Source organism: Aythya marila (genome assembly GCF_965140915.1).
Source record: "Aythya marila genome assembly, chromosome: 7".
NCBI lineage: Eukaryota > Metazoa > Chordata > Aves > Anseriformes > Anatidae > Aythya > Aythya marila.
The window spans coordinates 12508507-12534301 of record NC_139048.1 but is presented as its reverse complement, the minus strand read 5'-3'; the positions used below and the strand labels follow the sequence as shown (position 1 = coordinate 12534301).

Here is a 25795-nt window from a genome sequence, read left to right as displayed (position 1 = left end):
TGCTGCATGAAAATGCAAGCAAGAGACTGCCATTTCTGAGAGCACTGGGCAGCATTTGCATGCAAAAAGAAGCTGGCATATGCCTCTCTCTGCGCTGGCACACCTAAAGCATGCATTGTTCCGTCTCTTTTCATTAAGCTCTCCTCACTAAGCTAACATCCCTGCCACTGAAGTAATGCACGCTTCCCAGTTCCTCTAGTGCTTGACCTGCATGTCCTATGTTCACAATAATGCTTGCTACAGAGAAAAAGTGTTCTTTTCGCCACCTTCTGCATGCTTATATACACTGTAGGTTTTATGTGAAGTGGAGAAAGCACCAAAAGAGCTGAGAAAAGAGCTCATGAAACGCAAGAAAGAGGAGCTTGCACAAAGCCAGCATGCTCAGGTAACAATGGCAGCTTCAAGCTACTAAAATACAAAAGGCAGCAGTATTCACACAGCTTGATAATTTCACTTGTTGTTGTTGAGTGAACATGAAACTTAACTCAAACTAACCCTGTGGATTGCTCTCTTTTCTTCAAATATTCCCGTGTCACTTCCCGTGGAGTATAATGTGTAGAATTGTAGGAGCGGTGATTTTCAAGTTTGTGCTGTTAAGCATCATGTTTTGTTACATTGTGCCAAAAAAATAACAATTTTTCTATGGCAATTTTCATTACGGTGCTTTTATGAGTGGTAAGTACCTGCAGGTCTGTCAAATGATGGAGGTTTCAGGCAGAAGTTATTTTGGGGCACTACAAGCACAGGGGAAGAACATATATAGAATAGGTAAGCATTAGGCATCATATTCTAGTAGCAGAACAGATTAGGTGAAACGAAACTATTTAACGTCTAAATGTAGGTGTAGAGAAACTTTATAAGACATCAAATATAATGTCACGCCTTCAAACTTGCTGCCTTTATATGAGCTAGCTGGACAGAGGCTAATATTTCAGAAAAAATGCTGTTGTGATGGCCGTAGTTTGTAGGTGAGTGAGTTTGTACCCCAGCAGAGCAGGTTTGGGTTGAGTAATTTAAAGATTAAATGATTGTGACCTAGCAGAAAGTACCAGCAGCTCTATCTGATTACATGTTCGGTTCAAGAGGGGATTTCCCAGCTGAGAATTTGATTGAGTTACAGCTCGCCCCATACCCAGGATGTGTCTCTAAGCTTGTTAAGGAAACAATTCAGGAACTAAATTTTCATAATGGTTGTGGTGACTTTGTTTCCTTCGCTGGTTTCACTATGTTAAAGTAAGGGACGATTTTAAAGTTGGAAGATCCTTACTTGGAATGAGGAAGTACTAGGCAAGGTGCAAATGGAACATCTTAGATGGCCAGAATTTTTACTGTCAGCAACTACCTTTTTTGCAATTAGATTTGACATTTTGAATGTGTATTTCTAACATACAGCAGAGGTTACCTTCTTTCTTTTGAAGATCAGCTCTATTTGATTGTATTCTGACATGGGAAGTACGTTGTGTCCCACAGGGCGTTGCTCAGGTTATGATTCAGTCTTTTCAGTTGTCTTCGTGTACACTGTTCAACGCACAAATGCAGGATGTAAGTCCTAAAATGCAAACCAAAAAGTTTTATTTCCCTAATTTTCCAAATGTGTGGTTTTCTTCTCCTCCGCATATGTGCTGATCAGTTTCACTGCCGCCTCCAAGAGAGTTAGCACAAATGTTTTATCACTGCACTATTTACTGAAATTTTGGTCTTTTTACTGTCCTCTGGGCAAGACACCTGAAGTATCTCTCCAACATGATATAACGCTGGTCTCTGGTGTGTGTTATTTGTTCAGCACATGTGAGGAACAGTGTGACTTGTATGCTCTGCATGCAGTGAGATTGTGTATTGTAAAGGTGGGAGTCTAAGATACTTACTGAGCAAAACCAGGTGGTATTTTTTAAAAGGCAGACTGCCTTGTACTGCCTGCCTTTTGCACCACCCAGCATGTTCTTCAGTAAGGTCAGTGCTTGTTATTTATGTGATACCTGGGTAGATGTGGGAAGCAGAAAGGCCAGACTGTTTTCTGCAATTGCCAGGTTTGTCTTAGTAATAGCAATTAGCATGGTTTGTGTGTTTTGGGGTTTTTGTGTTTTTAAGATTTACAGTGTAGATGCAGCAGCAATGATATTTAAATTACTGACAGTAAATCCCAAGCATAATTGTTTTTTGACCATGACTACACTAGAGCAGCTGTCCTCATGCACTTCCTAAATCAAAAAACTCCTAGCACATCATACGTAGTATTAATTATGTGCCCACATGCTCAAAATAAACTTCTAGTTTTTGTATCCTTTCCCTATCGAGCAAGGGAACCAAAGCAGTGTTTTTCTTCAGCCTACGTATTTGGTTACAAATGCCTGGCGTCGTTCACAAAGGTGGCCTCCCAGTCCTTTTTGTACCCCCAGGTCTGCTGCTGTCTGAGCATTCCCCAGCTTCCTCCCTCTGGTTTTGTTACTTGTGCAACTCTGCTGCCCCCTGGGAGAAACGAAAGCCTTGTCTGCTATTCAATGACTTTCTGTGGAGATGAAAATCAAGATGCTCCTGCACATATAACAAAGGATTTTAGACAAATACCTAATTCCATATGTTGCTGATGGCTCATTCAGTAAAAATAAAGTAAAAAGCTTAGCTCAGGAGGCCCTTCCACACATCACCCAGCACTGTTTTCCTGCCTCATGCCATCTCCGTTCCAACAGGCCATCTTTTTGCTTTGTTATGTACAACAGCAAGCTCTGCAGCTGCTCGCCTTGGCTCTGATACCTACACTGCTATTGTGCTTTTTTTGACATTTATATTCTGATGGAAGCATCTGCTTTAATTCTTTAAGCGTGTGCGCATGCCTGCATGCTTGTAGATATGTTTGGGGTTTGGTTTTTGAATAGTGGCAGAGAAGAAATGCAACAGGACGTCCTCGGGGTGTGGTGGGGGCTTCCTACTACTACCTGCTCTCTGTAAGGTGATGCCACAGACTGGAATGCGCTAGATAAGAGGAAGATGCAGGTGATACGGGGACTGCAGCACGCAGATGGCAGGTGTATCACTTTGCAAGGAGCCAGGTCAGCTCTGGTGCACCGAGTCTCTAAGTCCTGTAGGACACAGTTCCCATGAAAGCCATTGGGAGTCTTCATGGCAGCCTGAGGGGATTCCAAACCTCCATCAGAAACTTGGTATTTGTGACGTGATAAACTACTTGAGTTCATGACAGGATGAAGCACTACAGATAGAGATACAAACCTGAAACCCAACATATAAACAAATAGGCTTTACCTAATAACCCAAAGCAAAATAATCAGAAATGCTTTTTTCTTACATCCACGAATCCATGACATTTGATATACTGAGATCAGCTTTACATTGAACATGTTTGTCTTCGCTAGCTTTGAACTTGCAGTTTGTTTTGAGGAGAGATGAGCTGGAATGATTTACAGATGATTGGTTAGTCTGTTGCCTTTGTTCTTATTTCTGAAAGTATTTAAATATTAAAAATATTCTCTACTCTCTGCATAGAAAATACAAGAGATAGGTAGTTCTATAGCACGAGGCATGTTAGCTCAAATTTTCTTAGCTGTATTTGTTTTTGTGTATATATAACACGGAACTGGGAATTCCATTAAACAGTAATGTGGCTAGAGGAACAAAATTTAATTTATTTCTATTGGTTTCCACCAGGAACAGGAATTTGTGCAGAAGCAGCAACAAGAACTGGACGCATCTCTAAAGAAAATAATTCAGCAGCAGAAGACAGAACTAGCCACTATTGAACGCGATTGCCTCAACAACAAACAGCAGCTCATGAGAGGTATTCAGCGTCAGACTCTCTCCTTAAAGACATATTTGTGCTGTATCTTAATAAACCAACAGTCTGCCTGAAACTTCTGAAATCAGAGGCCTTTATGACTTATAAGGAACTGCAATAAAGCCATGTGCTATAGAAAAGCTTTGCTCTTAAAATGCAGCTGTAGGCCACTTCTAAACATCCACTTGCAGGTGGATTCAGAATGATTGTATTGTGCTTTCTAAACCAGCCTGTGTTTTTTCCAGCTCGTGAAGCTGCAATCTGGGAGCTGGAGGAGCGACACCTACAAGAGAAACACCAACTCCTCAAACAGCAGCTCAAGGATCAGTACTTCATGCAGAGGCACCAGCTGCTTAAGAGGCATGAAAAAGTTAGTGTTGATTTTAACACTTCCTTTTGTGTATTAAATCAAAAATGTATTTTATATTTACTTGATTTCCAATACATTTTAGACTTGTGATCTCTTCAGGTAGCTCTTTGCTTGCCTAGGCAATACCTGTGCAGGTATTTCCATGCTGTATACGTTTTGTGCTATGTACTGAAAAACAAATAAACCTTAGAGTAGTTCAAATCTTGCAAATCTAAGCCAGACTGTAACTTTACAACTGCAGGAGTGGAGGTTCAGTTCCTCTTTGAAAGGAGAAACTTTAGTGCAGAGACAGTTAAAAAATGTAATTCACAAGTTGTACGGATTACAACTGCTAATATACACCATATTTCTTCGATGACTAAATAACTTTGTATGGGTTGGGCATGATCCAGAGCTCCCTGGAATAAAAGGAAGACTTGATCCTCCCTATCCCTACCACTAGGGCAGGGCCGCTGGTTTCTGCTGAAATAAACGCTCAAACAACGTGCTTATTGATGAAATGATGTAACAGTTATAAAATAACGAGTATTCTGTAACATTTCTGTGTGGTTAATGTTTTAGGAAACGGAACAAATGCAGAGATATAATCAACGCCTTATTGAGGAGTTAAAGAACAAGCAAACTCAGGAAAGAGCCAGATTGCCTAAAATCCAGCGAAGTGAAGCAAAGACTCGAATGGCTATGTTTAAGAAAAGTTTAAGAATCAATTCATTAGCCTCTCCAGACCAAGATCGTGAAAAAATTAAGCAGGTAATAAAAATTATTTTAGTAGTGTGAAATCTTGATGTGATGTAAATGTCAGTGTGACGACAGGCAAGAATGTACTCTCAGCAAGCTTGCAGGTGGTACAAAACTAGGTTGATGCATGGATGTGTCTGGTGCCATTCAGAAGGATTCACAAGCTGGAGAATTGGGCAGAGGTGAACCTCATGATGTTCAACAAAGGCAAACTCAAAGTCCTGCACCTCAGGAAGAGTAATTGTAGGCACCAGCACATGCTGGGTGTTGACTGCCATGAAAGCAGCTTTGCTGAAAAGGCCGCAGTGGTCCCAATGGACAGCAAGTTGAACGTGAGCCAACAGTGTGCCAACACAGCAGCGTGCCCTTGTGGCAAAGAAGCCCAGCAGCATCCTGGGCTGCGTGAGGAAGAGTGCTGCTGGCAGGTGGGAGGAAGTCGTCTTCCCCTTTTCACTTGAGGCACATCTTGGGTCCTGTGCTGGGCTCCCCAGAGCAAGACAGACAGCTTAAGTAGCAAGTCCAGTCAAGGGCCGTGGTGATGGTTAAGGGATCAGTGGATCGTGGTGTAAGAGGAGAGGCTGAACTTGTTGGATGCTTCAGTCTGGAGAAGAGAAGCCTCAGGAGGATGGTAGTCACATGTATAAATGCGTGATGGGAGGGAGGAGGGGAGGGAGAGCCACATTCTCTCAGTGGAGCCCAGTGACAGGATGAGAGGCAGTCGGCAGAAACTGAAATAGTTTTATGTAAGTCAATGTAAGTGTATAACTTAAGAATGAGGAAAAAAATCACTGTGAGGGTGGTCAGACAATGGAGCAGGTTGTCTGGAGAGGTTGTGGAGATGCACAGAAATTAGAAATCAGAATTTATTTAGAAATTAGAATTTATTTAGAATAACTGTCATCCTTTAAAAGGGAACATTGTGAAGGTTTTAGAGATTTGCTTTATGCACAGAAGTCCCAGATCATGGTTTCCATATGACGAGCAATGGAAGGATTAAAAAAAAAATCTGGGAAGTAAAATCTGGGAAATAGCTTCCTTACTGCTTAACGTCAACCTCAACCAAGACTTGTAGCAACACCTCTGTGTCACTTAGCTTTAGAGAGAGTTAACTTCAGGTGTCTGAAAGTGAAATGTGCTGTGCTTTACAGAGAGATTAGAGTGCAGTGAAAAAAGGAATGGTGGACAAAACTGTGAGGCCATTCCATTTGTAGGAGCTAAAAATAAAATAAAAATACAGTCGATATTCATATATCTTAAAACCATTCAAATCACTATTACTGTATGGTGTTTATACTTGTTTTAAACACTTTTTGACTCATGTAAACTGTTGTATATAGAGGCATGATACAAATCATCTTTTTAATTTTAGTTTGCAGTTCAAGAAGAAAAGAGACAGAAAAATGAGAGACTGGCTCAGCATCAGAAACATGAAAATCAAATGCGGGACCTTCAGTTGCAGTGTGAAGCAAACATCAGAGAACTGCATCAGTTACAGGTTAAAAATAGATGACATTAAATGAACGTTCAGTGGGAAGATTCATGTTAATAACAGACACAGGCAAAGCAGAAACATTTTTACTGATTCATGTGGATTTTTTTCAACGTTGCTTTTAAAGGCCTGCATGATACTGTTTAACCAGGCCCAGAACCTAACATCAATTAATAAGAAATCATTTTACACATAAGAAGAGCTTGAGCCATAGGCAGATGGTAGCTCCTAGAATATTTACCAAGTTCCCAGCACTGTTCTGTGTAGGAAATGTTTCGTTTTAACCTGCTTTTGCTCAAATGTCATTATTTGGAGCAGAGGTAGGCAGCACCAGGCATTGCCCACAAGTCATGGAGTCTTTGCAACGTGCAGGCTGCCACTTTTGAGCTTTTGGAAGCTACTTAGAAGGAATGCTCTTCTTGCAGTAAGGAATTCAATGTTGTTGTTTTTCGTATGCATTTGGTAGAAGTAGGTTCTGCATACTGAAGGCCAGGCATCCTTTTCCATGACGTCTGCTTCTTCTCTGCTTTGGGGACACCAGGCAGTTTTAATGCATTAAATGGATCACCTGCTGATCACCTTTGTATAGAGGGAGGTTCCATCTTCCATTGGCCAGTGAAGCTACTTCTACCCATGGCTTTCCTGCATCTGGTGAAAACAGGCCCTGGCTGTGCTACTACTAATACGCCCCAGCAAATCCCCAAGTACCGTGGGAGTCTGTGTGAGACTTTCAGCTAAAGCAAAATCAAGCAGATTAAGGCTACTCTGAGCCACATCAAGAGAAGTTGGCCCTTAGCTGCACTCAGGACTAGCCAAGTGCTTGTCATTTTTGTTGCTGTGCTTTCATACTCTGCATCAGAGCCAGCTGGGACTGGAGTCTTAGGAACAAGAAGGGCTTTAGAGACTGCAGTTGCCAACTGCTCTTTAATATTAAAGAATTGTTGCAGCCAAATGCTAAACCGTATTCTTGCCATGCTTCAAAAGGCCCCTGGCAGCTAAACAAACGTGTATAACTTAAAGGAATGTGAAACTTAACGTGTGGTTTGATTATCCTTCTCATTACAGGGTGATTCTGTGGCTGCTTCTATGCAAGCATGTTTCTGTCTCTCTAGACCCCATTTGTTAGTCTCAACTCCTTCAACTCACCAAGAGTTGAAGTACTGGAAGTATTCTTCCAGAAGTTTGGAAGTATTTTTCCAATAAAAAACCAACAAACTAACTCCTTTTTAATGTAATTGATTTTAATAAATTATACAATTAGAGAAAAAAAATCAGAAAACAAAGCAGAAATGCTTCGTGACCTTGGGTGGTGTTACTAGGCAGTGACCACAGTTTGGAGTAGCGCTGTCGGCTGCTCTCTGAATGGTACTCAGCAGCGTGTTTAGATTTACAAGTATTTCTTATCTCCATTGGTTCTGGTGGCAAGATCAGCTCTTGATAATGCAGACCCACAACAAACTTTTATCTTGTAATTATGTACGTCACTGTTTGCACAGGCTAATAAGCTAATTAAAAAGAATTAGGACAACATATGTCACTAGACAAATATTAAGTTGTCTAATCTGAATTAGTTTGACAAGGATTATCTTTATCTTGTTTTAAGAATGAAAAATGCCATCTACTGGTTGAGCATGAGACTCAGAAGCTAAAAGAGCTGGATGAAGAGCACAGCCAAGAGCTGAAGGAATGGAGAGAGAAATTGAGACCAAGAAAAAAGGTAAATTGGAGCAGTTTGAATTGGAATATAATGAAGTGTTAAACCTAGCAAATACAGATCATATATATTTTGCTGAGGAGGAGAATTGAGCTACTATACAAAACTGCTATAGTTCACTTATATTAAGTTAAAATATGTGCAACAAAAAAGGCTCACGTTATCAGCCTCTTCCTGTGGTCCTCTTGCAGGGCATGTCTGAATAATTGCGTATAAAACATCTTAGCTGGAGTAAATCTGTTTTAGGACTCTATTTCAAAAGCGAATAGGATATTAAAAAAAAAAAAAAAAGAGGATGAAGTAACAAATAGAGAGGGTTGTGGTGGTAGCTGTTTGTTTAGTCTGTTTGTTCATTTTGTTAAGATCTTGTATCAGACTGTCAGCAGTAGAACAGGCTTCTTGTACTTCCATTGCCTTATATTCATATAACAATCTGATCTTGGTTTTAGACACTGGAAGAAGAATTTGCCAGAAAACTGCAAGAGCAGGAAGTTTTCTTTAAAATGACTGGAGAATCTGAATGCCTTAACCCTTCAACACAAAGCCGGATTTCCAAATTCTATCCAATCCCCAGCCTTCACTCCACTGGGTCGTAACTCTGGGAACTGCTGTAGGTTTTTCATATTTGGAGTTCTTCATGCCCGTCGTCTAACCTGATCTAATCTGTGGAGTACATCAAAAGACCTGGCACTTTTTGTTTTCGGTGGAGACAATCAGTGTCACGATCATTCTTTTTTTACTACTTTGAATGGAAGAAAAGAGAAAAGGAGTTGGTGTATAATGGTAATGTGATGTCCTTCAGATGTTTCAAGAATGTTTTTTTTTATCTCAGTCTCAAAAAGTATGTTATCTATGGTTTTGACTTTAAGTAAGCCTAAAATATGAATTATAACCTTTCTCATCACAAAAAAACGGTTTCTTATGTGAATATTTAAACTGTATAAGTTCTGCTACTATGTTTTTAAGTGTGTCATTTCTACACAAGAGAATTCCACAACTGAAACTGCCACAAGAGGTTTATAATGTTAGTGTTGAGCAGTGTCTTCATAGTGAGGACTGAAACTAATTGCTCAGAACATGCCAATAATCATAAAAAATGAACCCTTGTGTTTAAATATGGATGGTAACAGTAAAAACCTTTGCAACTTCTTTAAAAAAAAAAAAAAAGAAACCTCTGGCATAAATTAAACTGAGCTGATCTCCATTACATATTTTGTCCATTAGTTCCATAATGAAATGGGGTGCTAGTTTAATTAATACAGTGCCTGAAACACTTCCGTATACTAATCCTGGCAACAGGGTAGTATTTGTCACTTATGAAACAAAAACAAAGTAAAGCTCCTTTGCATTGTTGTTACTGTACAAAACAGAAGATTTCTTGCTGCTACTGCCATTTTTGTTGTAAATCCTCACCCTAAAATATTTTGCACTAAAATATGTAAAGGTGAAAGAAATGCTAACTTTAAAATGCACAGTTTGTTGTTTTCCTTAGCTATTACAGGTGGTTAGTTCTACAAATCGAAAAGCTGTAGAATGTATTTTTTAGGAAGCATTGTGCGAGACGCACGCGGTCGCTCTAACTGTACCGGGAATGGGTAGAGCCATCCTTCTGTTCTTACCAAAGCCTGTTCATTGGAACTCCATCGCAGAAGTGGAGGTGGGTGGTTGTATTTATGGATAACCATGGCAGAGGTCTGATTTGGTTGGAAATGTTAACTTGATTTTTTTTGTTTGTTTGTTTTAGTCATTTTATTTTATAGAAAGATTTAAGTTAAATATATAGACAAAATACTTAATGAAGCTGGTTTTTTGCTTTTGTGTTGCCACGTACTAACATAGACGGTTTTTATTTTTTAAGTTCATAGATGTAAAATAAGTTATTTACCTGACTGATCTGCAGTGGAAAAAATCTGAAATGTTTCTCATAGCTGGTAGGGAAGGAAAAGTGTATTAGGTCACTTTTACTGCACTCCTTGTAATGGTTCGAGTCATATCAAGACAGTATTGTAAGCTGTATTTGGTATGCTGGCGTTAAATTTGTAAAATAGTATTTGTTTTCTGTTATTTGAGGCCTAACTTTCTAGTCTCTTTGGGCGTCAACTGCAACATTGGTTTTGTTTTGCTAGCTTGCATTTAATGTGAGACTGGTGAACATTTACACGATGTTCATTTCATGGGAACAGTATTGATGCACGTGAATGAACTCAAATTAACATAGGACTTTAATCAGATGCGGTTGAAATCTTGGATGCTGAAATCCTTGGATGTTGAAACTATACCTTCTCAGTGAAGACATTTAAAATTTGCAGCACAGTAAAAGCAGTTGGAAAATGCATGTTTTAATTTAATTTTTGTAACTTTTTGATAGCATAATTACTTTAATATAGCTAGCCTTAATTTCTGGCATTTTATTATATCACTGTATTGTGTACCGTTGTAAATTCACATATCATTATCTCTAGAATGTTATCTGTTGCTAAATGCAAAGTTCCTTAAGTTGTTTGTTCAGTAGGCTGAAAAAAGACTCTGAAGGCCTTTCCTTTAAGTTCCACCATCATAAATTGACCGTTACTAAAATAACATTGAGTAATCTTCACCTCTGTATTTAACAGAATTTGTTTGCAATTTTGTATGGAGCAGGCTCAGTGATTTATTTGGAGAGTAAACTTGGCAGGCAGATTTCCTCTTCTGGATTATCTCTGCCTTTATCCACATTAAATTCTCAGAGAAATGTTAATCTTCTTAGATTCTCGGCAGTTTCAGTGATAACTTGCTAATATATATTGGCATAGTGGTTACCTCTGTCTATGTCTGGTAAATCTTTAATTTGAAGATCCTTCTCACACAAGCTCCTGCAATCTGACCTCACTGTAAATTGTACAAATGCCTGAGTTGTGTGGTGCACGGAGGGACTGAATGTAACAATCGAAGCCTTAGCGAGTCCTTGGCTGTGTCTGGAGCTGTAGAGCGCTGTTAAGCAGCTGCAGTCTTGTGACTGTGCTGAGAATTGATACCTGGTGTGCAAATCCACTTCTCTGGGATAACAGGAGCTAACATAGGTACTTACATGTTTAGATTGAAAGCCAGCATTTTATCAGCATTGTGGAACATGAAAGAGGAGGTGTATGCTGTTAGGGCACTGTCAGAAAATCCAATTCAAATAGATTTAGTCTCGCATTGGCCTGGAAGAGATCTTATGAGATATAAAATCCAATCTCTCTCCTATCACGTGTCACATAATCCCTTTAATAAATGGCAAGAGCTCTGTCTCAGAGGTAGTTAGGTGTGTTTTCTGTAGTCAAAACAGTCTGCTGGCTTGCTGAGTTTCTGGCAGGTCTCATTCTTTCTACGTGCCCCTCAGAAGCTGAGCAAATACTGGTTCGTGCTCACCTTCCTTTTACATCACAGCTGCTGGCTGCAGGAAGATGAACAAAGGCCCTAAAGCGCGTGCACCACAGCGCAGTGCATTGTTCTCTGCTCCTCTATTTACAGTTGGTTTGGACAAGAAAAATATCTCCATGCAAGCTCATGGCCTCTGACGGATTCAGACCTCACAATTTTTAATCAGCTCTGAAAGCAGATTTCAGCAGTTGCTAAATTAGCTTTCTTGGGATGGGGCATTGTAAATAGAGGAGTCAGCAGTTCTTCTCACAGCCTGACAGTTACGGGAGCTCAGCTGCTCCCAGTGTCTTGTAATTCTCTGCCAGTGCAGCCTTGCAGGTGGACCAGGGAGATCTTTGGATGACCAAGCTCTTTTAATCTTAAATTAGTTTAAACTTTGCTGTTACTTGGGTGAAGAGGGAATACTCCAGCACGTTTGCTGCTCTGTTTCCCACAGAACTCCGTGGTTTTCTTTCAAGGTCTCTGCTGAATGCGTAAGAAGCAAGTGTGGCACGAAAAGCTATGGTATGGAGGCTACTTCTATGGTTGACTAGATTTATGCTAATTTATTGTTAAAGGTTTTCCTTTAGATCTTCAAAGTGAGAGGGGGCAGCGCTGCAGCTGTTGGTACCACCACCCTGACCCGCGGTGTCCTGACCATGGGTGTTCACTCGGTGATTCTTCGCAGGACTTTGTTCAGTATCCAACCCCTCACATGGCTTAAGAGCCAGCAAGCCAGGTATTTAAAAATGATTCTTCTATCACAGAGACCTTTGATATATCTACAGGGAACAGGATTTTTTTTCTTAAAGAATACATAGGAACCTTAGCACCTTAACAAAGTCAGAGTCTGATAGAGCCAGGCAAAACAGTAATGTAATTGCTTTCTTCAGGCCACAGTGTAAAAATGTCTTTTATGGCAGCAAAATGAAGGCAGTGGTGCCGCAGTCATTGGAGCTCGGGGAAAGGAGGAGCCCTGATGCTGGCCACCACCTGGGTAACTTCCTGCTTTGCATGTTAGCAGTTACAGCCCTGTCATTGTACTGCAAGATCTGTACTTCTAGATCTCAGAGAACCTTCCTTGTGTTGATGTGTCCACATGTGTTTCCCAGTCCCTGTCTGTGTTTAATTCACAGCAGACATGAAATGAGGTCAGAGAGAGCTAACCTTCCTCAGCCCCAGACAAGGCGGGGCCAGGATGGCCTGGCACGTTTCTTAGTCTTACAAAGGATGAGAGCAGATAAAGGGAGGGAAAGGAAGAAAGCTTCATAGCATTTCTCTAGCTGGAAGGTGATGCTGTTTGCAGAGCTTTTAGTTGTTTTTCAGCCTCTTTTTCTTGCCTCAGTCCTCGTCCTTCGTTTCTGTAACTATTGCACTCCTGGCCCAAGGGCAGTCAGTGGCTCCAGAGGGAAGCAGAAGCCCTCTAAAGCTAAAATGTGCTTAAAGCAGCAACTGAGTAAGGGCTCACGCACTTCTCTGCACTGAAAGCAGAAGGGCGTTACTGAGCCCCGCGTTGCTCTGATTTTATGAAACATCTTCCACGGTTTCCATGCTAGGTAAAGCCCCTTTCTCTCTGATCATCAATCACCCAGGCTGAAAGGGGGAAAGAGCAGGAACTAAGCATTCTAGAGCCATCCAGTGAAACCCAGCTGTTGCGCTGTCCTGCCCCTGTTCTCTGTAAGCAAGCCGGGCAGGGCGCTGTTTGTTCTGTCACAAAGCCTGGAAATGCACGGCAGCTCCAGCCTCACCTCGTCCCAGCAGTTCGTTGAATGTTTTGTGTTCACAAACCAAGTTAATTTTGCCTTACAGGAAGCAACCAAAAATCAAGAGATGGATAAATAGTTGGCTAAGGATCTCTGTATGTACAGCTCATGGAAATAAATTTGCAGTAGCAGCCATACACCAGTTTTTTTTGTTTGTTTTCTGTGTTTTATTTTTTTTGGTCTCGTTTTTAAAAAGCAATTTGATTTCATGGCTTTCTGTAGAATATTGTAATAATTCTGCTGTAAATACAATAAAAATCACAGTTTGCTGAGATGACCTCTGTTTTGTTCTTGGAATACTTGCATGAAACTCAAGGGAGGTGTGAGGGAATTCCAAATTCACTCCAAATTCGGGCTGCCTCCTCCACAGCCCAGCCTGTGACGCGAATTGCCTCAGGGCAAGCAAGGCGATGTGGTGGCAGTGTGCAGAGGCCCCCAGTAACAAGACTGAAAACCACACCAGGAAAGAACTCGCTGCCTGCTCCCATCATGTACCGGTGCTGAGAAGCAGAAGAGCAGCCCTCAGCCACTCTGACCACATGCTGCAGCTGCTACAATCACCGATTTTGGTTGACTGCCCAAGGTGACACTGATAGGCACATGCGGGGGTATAAAATACACTTTAATGGGGATGTTTACATTAAAAAGTTATTTTTTCCTGATGTTTAAAAAATAGAATACAAAAATATTTTTTAAAAGTCAACAAATTGTTTAACAAAAGTGCTTTGGTTCTGTCTCTGTGCATGCCCCCCACCTGCTTCACCAGGTCCTCCTGCCTGTGGCCAGCACAGCAAACACGTGGAGAAGAAATCCTGGGGCGCTCAGAAAGCTGTCCCAGAGCTTCCTACAGCACTTTTTGTCTGAATCTGAGCTCTAAAAAAACAGTTGTTCGGTGGGGAAGGATTTCTGTTTTCTTTTTTTGCTGAATACTTGGATAGTTGATTAAAAAAAATGATAGGTTTTTACATAGCCAGGAGTAACACAAGAAGCCTGGGCTGGCAGGGCCGGGGAGCCCTGGTCAGCCCCCAGACGCACACACCTGGGAAGTCGGGGCACGAAGGCACACATTCACAACAGGAACAAACACCCACAGCAGGGCCGTGCTGGACACGTCCCGGAGCCATTCAAACCTCAGCAGCAACACCGAACTATCGAGTCTAAGGAGTTAGCTTACTGGCGAGGACATGTTAGCAGTAAGGCAGTGAAGATCCACACAGATTCTCTGTGGGCTGCTAGGAACGCTGCCCAGTGCAGAGCTGAGTTGGCTCTTTCCTTAAACCCCAACGCTTCTTCTTTTTCTTCTGCCAACGTACACTTGTTCACCTGGGGACAAGGAAGTTGAAAGGCGGGTTACTTGAAGCATTCATATGGGCAAAACAAATCAAAACTTTAAATCAAACAACAGAAACCTAACGCAGGCTGTGTCAGTTCCCCAGAGCTGGGCCAGTGTCTGGGGGATCCTCCAGCCCAGCCCCACTCTCCTGGGGGGCAGACGTCCCTACCTTTCTCGCCTTTCTCTCCTTTGGGTCCCCTTTGCCCATGGCGTCCCGGCGGGCCCATCGGTCCAGGGTCACCTGAAGGAACAAGAAGGCCGAGTTCACCCTGAGCATGACAGCCTGCAAGCAGGGCCAGGCAGGGGAAGGGAGACCAGGGGAGGGTGCTTGGGCTGAGGGCCTGCAGCAGGGCTGGGACCCCGAGAGCAGCCCAGCACCAACCACCCCTGTGGACACGGCGTGAGAGGGAAGGGGTGGCCGGCCTCACCTTTGGGTCCGGGGTAACCCCGCTCGCCCTTCTCACCAGGAGGCCCCTGGACAGTTCCATGTGCTGGAGAGGAAAATAAAAGTGAGCATGAAGGAACAGGACAAACCACCTGCAGAGGACTCTGTGTTCGCTTAGAGAAGCGCTGAGTCACACAGGCAGTCCATCGCTCTAGGTTAGATGGGATTACACTGAGCAGGGCAGGATTTTTGTAAATGGTTTTGGTCCCAATAAAGTCCTATGGCAGGCTGTGAGCTCATGGCACCAGCACTGCTCTGCCACCCCTACAAGTGCCCTGGCTGTCACCAGGGCTGGAGCTGGTCCACGCAATGTGAGAGCACTGAGCAGCAGCTCTCTCGTTTTGCCCTACACATGGCAGCCCAACCAGCTTAAAATGGGCCACAGGGTTTGCAAGTCTTTAGGGTTTGGGGTGAGTTTCCTACAAGTTGTGGGAAGGCCTGATGGCCCTCCTAATGATGAGAACAGCAAGGGAGGAAGGGGATGGAAAGACCACCTGCCTCCAGCTTTGCATCTTGATTATATTTCTTCAGCATGCAAGGGTGAAAGGGTTGTTAACTCCTTAAAGAGGCTGGAGAGACCTCACATGCATGAGCCAGAAACAGCAGGTCAACGTCACTTACCTCTGAAGAAGTCCATAAGGTCCTCGGTGACATTGCCATAGGCTGCAAAGACCCTGCTGATTCCAGGGGGACCAGGAGGGCCTGGGGGACCTGGTGGCCCCTGTCCAGTGTAAGACATCAGGTCCTGGAGGATACCTCGGCCTGAGGAGATGAAGACGTTGTTTGAAAGGAGCTGTGGCTGGATGCTGGGGTGGGAGGATGTTAGGGATAGCTGCAGGCAGCAGGAAGGGCGAGGGAAAGGAATGGGGCGAGGGAATGGGGTGGCAGCATGTACAGGGAGGTGTCCCACTCACTCTGCAGGTTCTCTGACACGTGGCGCGCCAGCTCGTTGTAATCCAGGGACCCAGAGAAGGAGTTGCTGTAGGATCTGCCGGAACCTGCTGATCTCCTGTGGGACTCCTCAGCTGCCAGCAAGTCATCAAAAGAGCCATCACCACCCACGGAGGCACCGTAGGAGCCCTCGCTGCCCATGGAGGCGCTGTAGGATGACATGCTGCTCATGGAGCTGCTGTAAGAGCTGCCTGCGCCCAGCGACGCCCCGTGGGAGCCCTCAGCACCACGGGATCCTCCGTGCGACCGCTCAGAAGCCAGCGACTCGCTATACACTGACGCCAGAGACCCAGCCACCAAACCGCTGTCTCCTTTGGGTCCTGGTGGTCCCCGTGGCCCAGGGGGCCCGGGCGGCCCCGAGATGTAGCTTCGAATTTCATCGCCTGCAAAATACAAGAGGCGCTGAGGGGATTTCAGGGACACGGGGATACCTGCCCCACCCCACACCCGATGGTTCTGCAGATGGGTGCACTGCTCTCAGGTCAAGGACAGCAGCACTGCCAGAAGGGCCTTCTGCGCCCAGGCTCCCAGAAGTGAGGGCACCCCCTTGTCCTTGAAAGGCTGCCCTGGATGATTTGCCAGCGTGACAGCTCAGGGCAGTGCTGCCTCACAGCTGGCCCAGATGCCTTCCAAATCTCACATCATCGTTTTCTCTGTAGGAAGGGGTTTCTCAAAGAAAACGCTTTTCCAATGGCAAAAGTCTGCAGCTGACCTTACTAACGGCTCACTGCTCAGTGCAGGCCATTCGGGACTGCCCAGTGCCTGTTCCTTCAGGCTCACAACAAGGACTTTGGCCTTGCAGTTGGACTGAGAGGAGACAGGCCTATGGGGTGAAGCTGACTGCCCTACAGCCTGTAAGGGAAGTGTTGGGATGAGCCCACGGGGATAAGGTGTTGTTGCTCCAGTGCCTCCTCAAGGAAGGCTGCTACAGGGCTGCCTCAGCACGGGATGGACACCGTCCCCTTACTCTTCAGGTACTGGATCAGCTCGCTCCGGAACTCGTCGCTGTTGGTGATGTCTGCGTAGGACAGGAGCCCGGTTCCCGAGAAGCCTGGTGGCCCTGGAGGGCCCGGCGGGCCAGGTGGGCCCTGCACTCCGGAGATGGAAGAGTATCCCACATCTTGAGAGAAAGAAAGATGACTTACAGTGAGAGGACAAGAAAATGGCACATCTAGGAGTCTTGTAAGCTTAAAGGTTCCAACCCCAGATTCCAGCCCTTTCCAGCTGAGATTTTTTCACGTGACCTGGTTCCCAGTGGGCACTCACAGGTCCCAGTGAGCTAAACCTCAGGCTCAGTTCCCCCCAGAACCTCCCTGCCAGCTGTGAGAAACCCAGGTGCTTTACTTTGTAGGTAAGCAGAGATGTCCTCCAGAGAGGCACCGGGTGATCCAGGGATCCCTGGAGGCCCTGGAGGCCCTTGGGGACCAACGAGACCACTGAATTCAGAGTCTGCAAGACACAAGGGAAGATAAGATGTTACCCAACCCTCTGCAATTCTGATGAACTTTCCCTGACAATATGGTAATGCCAACTAAAACCAAGCCTGAGGTACTTTTTTCTCCCCAGCACCATATAGTGTGGCCTTGCTGGTGCAGCCCGCTTCCCTGAGTGGAGACCCCAAAGAGTGTAGAGGTTCATATTTTTAGATATATTTTTTAAAAGTCCAAGAAGCTCTTTTATGCTGCAGAGTTTGAGAAGACAAATCTCAAGAAGCACATTCTCCTGGCGTTGCCCAGGAGGCCTGCAGGGCTTTAACTGAGGCAGAGAGGATCACTGCAGTCTTGTAGAGGTCTATTTGTGGTGACAGCCAAAAGGAAAAGTTCTGCACTCACAAATGAGTCCTTTGCAGATCGGGGATGATGGTAGGGACCCTGTGGCAGCGCCCTCACATATTGAGCTTTGTTAGTGTGACTGGGCCTGGAAAAAGATGCTGGGGGTGTGGAGGAACCTGTGGCATGTGGCACGGGAGTCAGGAAGTTGGCTTACTTCGCAGGTACGCTGCTAGCTCACTGTACGATATGCCAGGTGTCCCCGGAGGCCCAGGTGGTCCAGGGAGCCCAATGTTCATCCCAGAACCTGCAAAATCAGACAGATCCAACAATAGCATGTTACCAAAAGGGGCTGTGCAGTGGGAGCAGGTAGGCTGCAGGGCTCGCTCGCAGGCAGTGCAGGAAGGCTGCTGCAAGCTCATCGCCTGGGCTGCCTTGACACGAAGCGGGCATAGATCAACTCCTCCCCAGTGAAATACATCCTGGCCACAGACCCAGACAGAAAAGGAAGATAAAGGAAATTGAAGGCATTGATGGGACTCCTAAGATGGCTAAGGTGAGGTGATGGCCCTCAGCTCAGTTCTTAGCAAAGCAAGAACTCATTCCTCGTGTCTGGATAATGCCTTAGTCACAAGGTATCTTTGTTCTCTCACAATCTCTAATCTCCAAGTCTCTCACAATCTCTGTGAGGACGTCTCTGTACTTAGGGTTTCACTCAGTCAACACTGGAAAAGTTTTCATTGACTGCATGAGCTATTTGGTCAGCTCTCAAGAGAACAGAGGGAAATACACACTAAAAAGACCCTTACTTGACAAGTAGCTGATAAACCGCCTGGTCAACTCATCATAATCCAGTGACAGAGCCATTCCATCTCCTCCTGGTCCAGGAGGCCCCGGTGGGCCCTGGGGTCCAATCAGATACTGACGAATCTCTTCTCCTGGAAATGAAAGACATTTCTTTAGGACTGTCCAGCTGTTTTAAAGAAGCCAGGTGTGAGGGGCTCGCAGCTGAGCTGAGACCTCTCCACTAGAGAGATCACCCAAACTTATGGACGCAAAGCTCCTTTTCCAGCTAACTCCAGCTGGAGACAGGAGACTAGAGGGAAGGGCAGACCTCCAGGCTGCTGGGATGCTTCATCCCCACCTCCCATGTTTCTTTTCAGGGCCACTTACTCTGCAGCATGTCCAAAAGTTCTTGATACAAAACTGATGTAGATGACACTGAACTGACGTATGACTGATAACGATCTGAAGAGCCTGTGGGAATAAAAAGGTTCTGTGTCAGCCAAGGCTAAGAGGAGGAAGCAGGTGAAGAGGGGTCAGGCAGGGACATAGGAAAGCTGAATTAATCCAGTTTAACTGCTGGAATGGGCTTCCCATGGAAAGCACCACGAATCAGCTGCAGTCTCACACAGGCTTTAAGGGGCTGCTGCTTAAAGACTGTTGTCTCTCCTGAGGTTCTGGTCTTCTAGGTGTTGCACAAGCTCAGCAGGGTGTGATTTGGTACTCACAGAGTTTACCAGCACAGGCACAGGCTGCTTACTTGTCATATAGCTCATAACCCGCGTAGCCAGCTCTGCATAATCCAAGCTATTCCCATCTGCAGTGGTGATGATCCCGGGTGGGCCTGGAGGGCCTGGTGGGCCTTGGGCACCGGTCAAATAATGCCTTACGTTGTCACCTAGGAGGGATGCCCAAGATATGCTCACATCATTAGAGGGAAGATGATGGCCAAATGCACAATTATCGGACCCTTTTCCCCTAGGGAAAAAGCAGGGCTACAAAAGAACAGTTCTGCAGAGGCCACAGCAGGCAACTGCACTTTGTAATATTCAAGAAAAATAGGACTGCTGCCTCTAACAGTGGCAAGGGGCTCAGGGAGCAAAAGGAAGACAGGCATCTGCTGACCTGCAGCAAAACCCAGTCATACTCACTTTTCAGGTAGTCAGTGACATACTGCTGGATCTCTTGAGATGAACTTCCGCCTGGGCCAGGAGGACCGGGTGGGCCGGGAGGACCTGGGGGTCCCTGAATTTGTCTGGATCCACCTACAGAAATCATTGCAAGGAATGTTTTTGGCATGGCTGCATTAGACCAAGTAATGCTAAGCATTGAGCTTGCATTAAGCCCTTCCCACAGGTCTGGGAAGAGCTTTGGGAATGACCTATGCAGTCAGTGGCTCCCCTTCTATCTCCAAACACACTCTAAGCATGGGCTTTTAGGTAGCGAGTCTTTAATTCATTTGGAATCTTACAATTCAGCCTATGCAGATGAGCAGGGCTGCATCCAGAGATTTCCCTGGCTTCATACTGACAGACCTGCTCAGTTTGTGCACTGAAAACAAAGCTGGGCAGAAATGTGGATAGAGAGCCAAAAAGCACCCAAAGCCATTAGGCTAACCCCACTGCCCTGCTGCTCCCAGTCCCAGACAGGAACATCAGCATCTTCTGGTAGCATCAGAGCAATGACAGTTCTTACCTCGAGATGTTCCTGGGATGCCAGGAGCGCCTGGGACACCTGCATCACCTGGAAAACAGAGTGAAGGAGACAGACAGTTATTGCAGGTTTCACTGCAGGCTGCACCCTTGGTTTGTAAACCAGCTGAGCTACATCTTGGCAGAGAGGCCACCACCGAGCCCTTGGAGGAACTCAATTGCCCCGGTTCTGCTGTGCCTGAAAAGGCAGGGGTGGGAACAGCTGCAATTCCCAAAGGAGCAGGCTGCTCCATCCCTTAGTCCCAACCCGACACAACTGTGTAAGGCCACCAGCAAAGAAAGAAGGAAGATTTTTAACTTCACCTTTGGGTCCTGGCGGGCCTGGTGGGCCTGGAGGTCCCTGCATGGTGACTGTACCACCTGCCAATTGCCAAAGGAGAGTTAGAGATTCGAAGGAATAGAACGTGTGGACAAAATCCTGGCTCTACCAAAACTGAGTTAGGATAGAGCAGGATTTTGCCCCCTGGCATCTGCTTATGGACAATGAATTTAAAGGAGGAAAAGGGGTACAGACTGACCATGGGAGAAGAATCCTGGAAGGCCAGGTTCACCCGGTTCTCCTGCATGGGACACAGAATGGAGGAGCGGTCATATACACAAACAAGCCACGCTGCACCCCAGGGACATCCCCTGGAAGCCTTCTTACCTGTGAATCCTCGTGGACCTGGTTCGCCTGCAAACAGGGGAGCAGAGGAACATCGTTAATATTTGTTTTGCTCTGATCTGCAACAGCAACCCAGCCCAACCTGCAGAACAGTCTCATGGTCTTCAATTTGCAGGGCAGGAATGGGGAACGGGATTAGATCCTTTCTTTTCCTACCAAGTGAGAGCTGAGCTATGCTTAACACGGCCACCTCCTTGCACTGAGTTACCAAGTCCATGTTCTATTTTGCAAAAAGATTGTTCCCCTTTCTTTAATGGCAAATCTGAAGTTTTGAATGTTCTTGAACGTCAAGGGCTTGCAAAGCTGGGCTCTGAATACAGCAGTGCCTTGACATCAGTACTGGAGACTAATAAATTTCTTCAACAACTGACTGTTTTTACTGAAGCAGGCAGGAATACTACTTAGTGACCACTGTGCCAGCTCTCCTACAGCCACAGAAAGGCAGGAGAGTTTCTGCACCCAAGCCCTTCCTTCTGCCTTTTCAGTCTGTGGTGCTGAGATCCATTCAGAATCTTGCTGAGGACTCACCTTGGTCTCCCTTCGGGCCTGGTGGACCTGGTGGACCCGGTGGGCCTGTGAGGAATGTTTCTGTAATTAAAACAAAAATGTTTCTGTATGACATCCAACAGAACATGATACAAGTTTCCTTTGGTTTCACCTGTTCAAAACCAAGGGTATGCTCTCTGGAACCACAACAGGCAGGACATTCCCAGGGCACAGGTGAGGGAGTTGAGTGGGAAAAGCCTACCTGAGGTGGACATAGAAGATCCTGGTCTCCCTGGTGGGCCTGGAGGTCCTGGCAATCCCTCTCCTGTGCAAAAGGGACACAAACAAGCTTTAGAAAAAGTGAGCCTCAGTAACGTGAGCAAAGGCATGTTAGAGCTCCTCCAACTCCAGCCACAGAGATAACTCAAAATTTTCCAAGTATAAGCTAGTGTCATTATTTTCTGTGCATAACTCTCCCCTTTTGCTCCTTTTCATTATCATTTGCCACTATAGCAGATGTAGGACAGAGAAATTCCCCTCTTTGTGGTGCAGTGTGCCTATCCCAGCTGCCCTTTGCTGCATTAAGAGGGAAGGTTCATATGATCACACACCAGACATGCTCCCCTTTGCTACCGAGCAGAAAGCAAGGAATGGGGTTATGCTCCTGTCTGACACCCCCCTGTATGTCCTCTCTTCTGGCCGTGGAAGGCAAGCTATCACTTTGCTACAAGAAGTGGAGTGGGGACATGTTCCTCATGGTCAGAGCTGCTACATCTGTCCCCAGCTGGAAGTTAAAGCTGGATAAGCAAGAATTAAATACGGAATTGTTTGCAGTTGTTTCCTTTGGGGATTTGAGAACATTGAGCTTCTTCCCAAGAAGCATGACTTATGACTTACTAGTCTGTCTAGCAAACCTTTGCCAAAGCAAATCTGCTCCCTTGGGCAGCATCTCACTGCTGTGAAACTGTATTAATAGGAACCCGCTGTGTGAAATCCTACTTCCAGTGATGTCAGTCCTAACAACTCCCAAAATCCTATCTGGCATACAACAAAGTGCAGGACAGAGGCACTAAAAAATATCTCACTTTTCAGGGTTGTTTCAGAGAAACAAGCTCTTACCTGGTGGGCCACGAGGTCCAGGGGGTCCCTGCACAGATTCACCTAATGATGAAAGAAACAGGGGTGTCAGAGGGTGTTCACATGGCCAGCTGCACACTCCAGAAGCATGCTGAGTGTGTCTCTGTGCCCCTGCTTACGTGCTGAACTCCGCTGTGTTACATACCTGGTGGTCCAGGGGGACCTGGTGGTCCTGCTCGCCCTTGTAAATCTGCCATCACTGTGCAAATGAAACAAAGACAAAAAGGAAAAACTTGTTGCTGTGAAGCTACTGCAGCTATGGCAATACTTGGTATGTTGCTGATAGAAGCTCCTGCAGTCAATGGTGGACCCAGGCAAGTGTGACTCTGATGTTCTCTACCTTGCCTCTTCTGCACACTTACAGAGGTCCCAGACCCTAAGAATCCTGGCTGTAAGTGCATCACACATCTAGCTTTGCATTTTCTTCAGGACACTGCTAAACCATTCTGTTCTGCTCCACTTATTCCCATCTTGAAATAGCATTTTCCTCCTGTGAATTCGTCCTCTAATTTGCTGAGAGAATCTGATTTCCTTCCCTCCTTGTTGCTCAGATTAACGCACCCTATTAAACCAGTTCTCCCCTTACAGATGGCTCCATCTTCATACTACTCAGGGAACCTCCCTGTGCAAACACAGTGTCTGAAAGGCCAGACTGAGTTCCCACAGCTCTGTGACCATCTCTCCTGCTGAGAGCTGTTCACTAACCACCATTTCATAGCTTTCCTCTCAGCACCATGGGCCTGGTGACATCTAACTCCTTTTGAAAGCACTCTGGGATGCACGGATGATAAGCAGGGCAAAAAGCTGGCTGGTATTGGTGTCCCACCACTAATCACATGCACACACACTTGCCCTATGGCCTGTTGAGGGGAAGGAGGTAGAGGCACCTCCTTTTGGCTGGGAGCAGCCTCAGGACCTCCAGCACCTCTCCAAAGGAAGGAGTGGAAGGCCAGGCCCACTTACTCTGAGATGCCAGTGATGAGACTTCTGTCCTGATAGTTTCTACCACAGCTTCACCTGGGGATCCCTTCTCACCCCGTGGACCTTTTTCAGGAAAAAAAAAGAAAGAGAAAGCAAATTAGTTAACTAATTAGTTAACAGAGGGTGACATTTTGTACCCACTCCTCATCTCCCTGACAATGGGTTCAAAATTTTACTTATGTGAACTGGGAGCCTGAACTCAGTCCCTGGCTCTGAGGGACACTGGACTCAAACATGGAAATTACTGCACAATTTGCCCTAAAAGGACCATAGAAAACCAGCTAAAAAAAGGTTCTTAGGAGACTCAGCTCTGCTCAGGCCTTTCCAAACAGATGTCTGCCTAATTGGCAGTGGTTTCAGTGACATTATTACTAATTTGGCTGTAGTTTGTTCTTGCATCTTTCAGAATAGCAGGAGGTATACAGCTGAGCTATATCCCATACCACAGAAAGGCAACTACATTTGAGAAGTGCCTTAAAAATGTCAGCTTCCAGGGAAAAAAAAAAAAAAAGACATTTGCAGCTTCCACATCACACTGGCTCTTACTATCCCCTCCTTCCCTTGGGAAGGAAAAAAAAAAAGAAGAATGGAAATTCTTTAACAGATTAATTAAGCTCAATAATGCAGCAAAATGAACTGAAAGGAACAAATCTGCAAACAAAAGCGAGTGAGATTATGCCAAGGGCTGAGAGACTAGAAACAAAAGAAAACTAATGAATTCAGTTCTCTTAAGGAGCAGAACCAGGGCAGATGGAGAATGGTACCTTGCTGTCCAGGGAGACCAGCTGGCCCAACAGGACCTGGTTTCAAAAAACAAAAACAAAAAGTGATTGTGTTAGATTTTCCTGGTTCTATTTTACAGAAGCTGGAGAGAATCAATAGGTCCTTTATAAGAAAAGAGGCTATCAAATAATGCATTCATCTGCTCAAGTAAATGGAATTGCTATGGGGTAAGAATTCATTAAAGTGCTTGGTGCCTCTCAGACTGCGGAAATAACCAGAATGGTGCTGACCACTACCGAGGTGCAATAGGTCTAACCCTCCTCATGCATTCCCTGCTGCAAAGGCTTGTTCTACCAAATCAGCTCCAGGATTAGCGCCAGCTACACAGATGGGACAGGCACAGAAGTGCCACAAGAACCAAGGCCCAGAAACTTTGCTGCCTGCCACCAGCATGCTAATAATTTCTTTATACTTAATAATTTCAGTTCTGGTGTGAGGAGAGGGATTAGACACACACTTGCTTTACTGAGAGGCAAAAGAGCTTGATTTGAGTTGCTGAATTTGGCCTGTCTCTAGTAGTCATCAGGAGGTAACAGCAGTCTTCCCAGTTTCTTCATTTTCCCAGCCCTTCCTTCTGTCCTGCATCATTGCAATTGTATCCTGTTTCTCTTTTAGGGCCACTGCCTCCCTAATGCAGCCTGAGATCTTGTTCTTTCTGCAGGGAAGGGTGAGGACCATGAGTGTCTAAACTGCCTGAGCAATCCTGACTCCTACATGGGGCCGCCTGGCAGGGACCATAAACATCAAATGTTAAATTAAGAACTAGATACACGGCAACGAATGCAAGCTGCCTGCAAAAAACACTGCAGCTTCTTTACCTGGAACACCAGGGGGTCCAGTGGGGCCAGGTGGGCCAGGTGGACCTGGGGGTCCTGGGAGAGCAATAGTTGATGAACCCTCTGAAAAACAAACACATACACTTGTACACATGCATAACACACACATGCAGCAAACGTGCAACAAATCTAACCTTAAGGAATGATTTGACCATCTATAGCAACACTGGGAGCCCCCAGTAGAAGCCTGGTACACAGTCAAGATGAATTTAGAACGCAAAACAAATACAGAGAAAATTTTCCAAAAGCAGAACCACTTGGACTCTCGCAGCACTACATACCAGCACTGATGACTTTGCCTGGAGCTCCAGGTTCTCCTAAGAAAAGAAAGAGACAAAAGCTGAATTTCTTTTTTTCGGGGGAAGATCTGTCACTGTATCAATAACATTTTCTCATTTGTCTTATTAAACATGTGATTCCTGATCTCTTTGTCCTTGATCTCGTGTGAGAAATCACAGCACTGGAGGGCTGTGGAAGAAGCAACAAAGCCCGGCTAATCCACAGATATAATCCAGAGATAATCCAGGTTCTCTGATCTTTCCAAGCACCACATCTGCCAGAATAGACAACAGGCCTTGATTTATCTGAGAAAGGTGCACAGATACCCCTGCAGTCACCAGGCATCACGCTCACATGCCCAGGGTAGAACTAGCTTTGCTAAGGTTTTCTCAGC

The 25795-nt window shown here is 45.1% G+C and overlaps 2 protein-coding genes across 4 annotated transcripts in view; one reads left to right on the top strand and one right to left on the bottom strand.

The window, feature by feature from the left end:
• The window catches only part of SLK (STE20 like kinase), a 48176-nt gene extending 34660 nt beyond the window's left edge, over positions 1-13516 (top strand). For 2 of the 3 annotated variants that reach the window (XM_082764334.1, XM_082764333.1), the window contains exons 13-19: positions 293-385; positions 3661-3790; positions 4033-4157; positions 4719-4907; positions 6265-6390; positions 7988-8101; positions 8548-13516. In XM_082764334.1, the coding sequence (XP_082620460.1) occupies positions 293-385; positions 3661-3790; positions 4033-4157; positions 4719-4907; positions 6265-6390; positions 7988-8101; positions 8548-8694 (924 nt within the window). In that variant the 3' untranslated portion in view covers positions 8695-13516. The remainder of the gene's footprint in view (positions 1-292; positions 386-3660; positions 3791-4032; positions 4158-4718; positions 4908-6264; positions 6391-7987; positions 8102-8547) is intronic. The other variant, XM_082764335.1, reaches the window with a different exon arrangement.
• A 999-nt stretch (positions 13517-14515) lies between these two features.
• COL17A1 (collagen type XVII alpha 1 chain) overlaps positions 14516-25795 on the bottom strand; it is a gene marked incomplete at both ends in the record, with an annotated part of 31821 nt that continues 20541 nt past the window's right edge. Inside the window, 24 exons of the mRNA XM_082765476.1 lie at positions 14516-14565; positions 14745-14816; positions 15004-15066; positions 15642-15782; positions 15935-16354; positions 16939-17091; positions 17316-17420; positions 17958-18047; positions 18550-18678; positions 18914-18997; positions 19284-19421; positions 19675-19788; positions 20219-20266; positions 20539-20595; positions 20754-20795; positions 20882-20908; positions 21428-21487; positions 21648-21710; positions 22505-22546; positions 22668-22721; positions 23486-23566; positions 24268-24303; positions 25105-25185; positions 25404-25439. Of these exons, the coding sequence (XP_082621602.1) occupies positions 14516-14565; positions 14745-14816; positions 15004-15066; positions 15642-15782; positions 15935-16354; positions 16939-17091; positions 17316-17420; positions 17958-18047; positions 18550-18678; positions 18914-18997; positions 19284-19421; positions 19675-19788; positions 20219-20266; positions 20539-20595; positions 20754-20795; positions 20882-20908; positions 21428-21487; positions 21648-21710; positions 22505-22546; positions 22668-22721; positions 23486-23566; positions 24268-24303; positions 25105-25185; positions 25404-25439 (2186 nt within the window). The remainder of the gene's footprint in view (positions 14566-14744; positions 14817-15003; positions 15067-15641; positions 15783-15934; positions 16355-16938; positions 17092-17315; positions 17421-17957; positions 18048-18549; positions 18679-18913; positions 18998-19283; positions 19422-19674; positions 19789-20218; positions 20267-20538; positions 20596-20753; positions 20796-20881; positions 20909-21427; positions 21488-21647; positions 21711-22504; positions 22547-22667; positions 22722-23485; positions 23567-24267; positions 24304-25104; positions 25186-25403; positions 25440-25795) is intronic.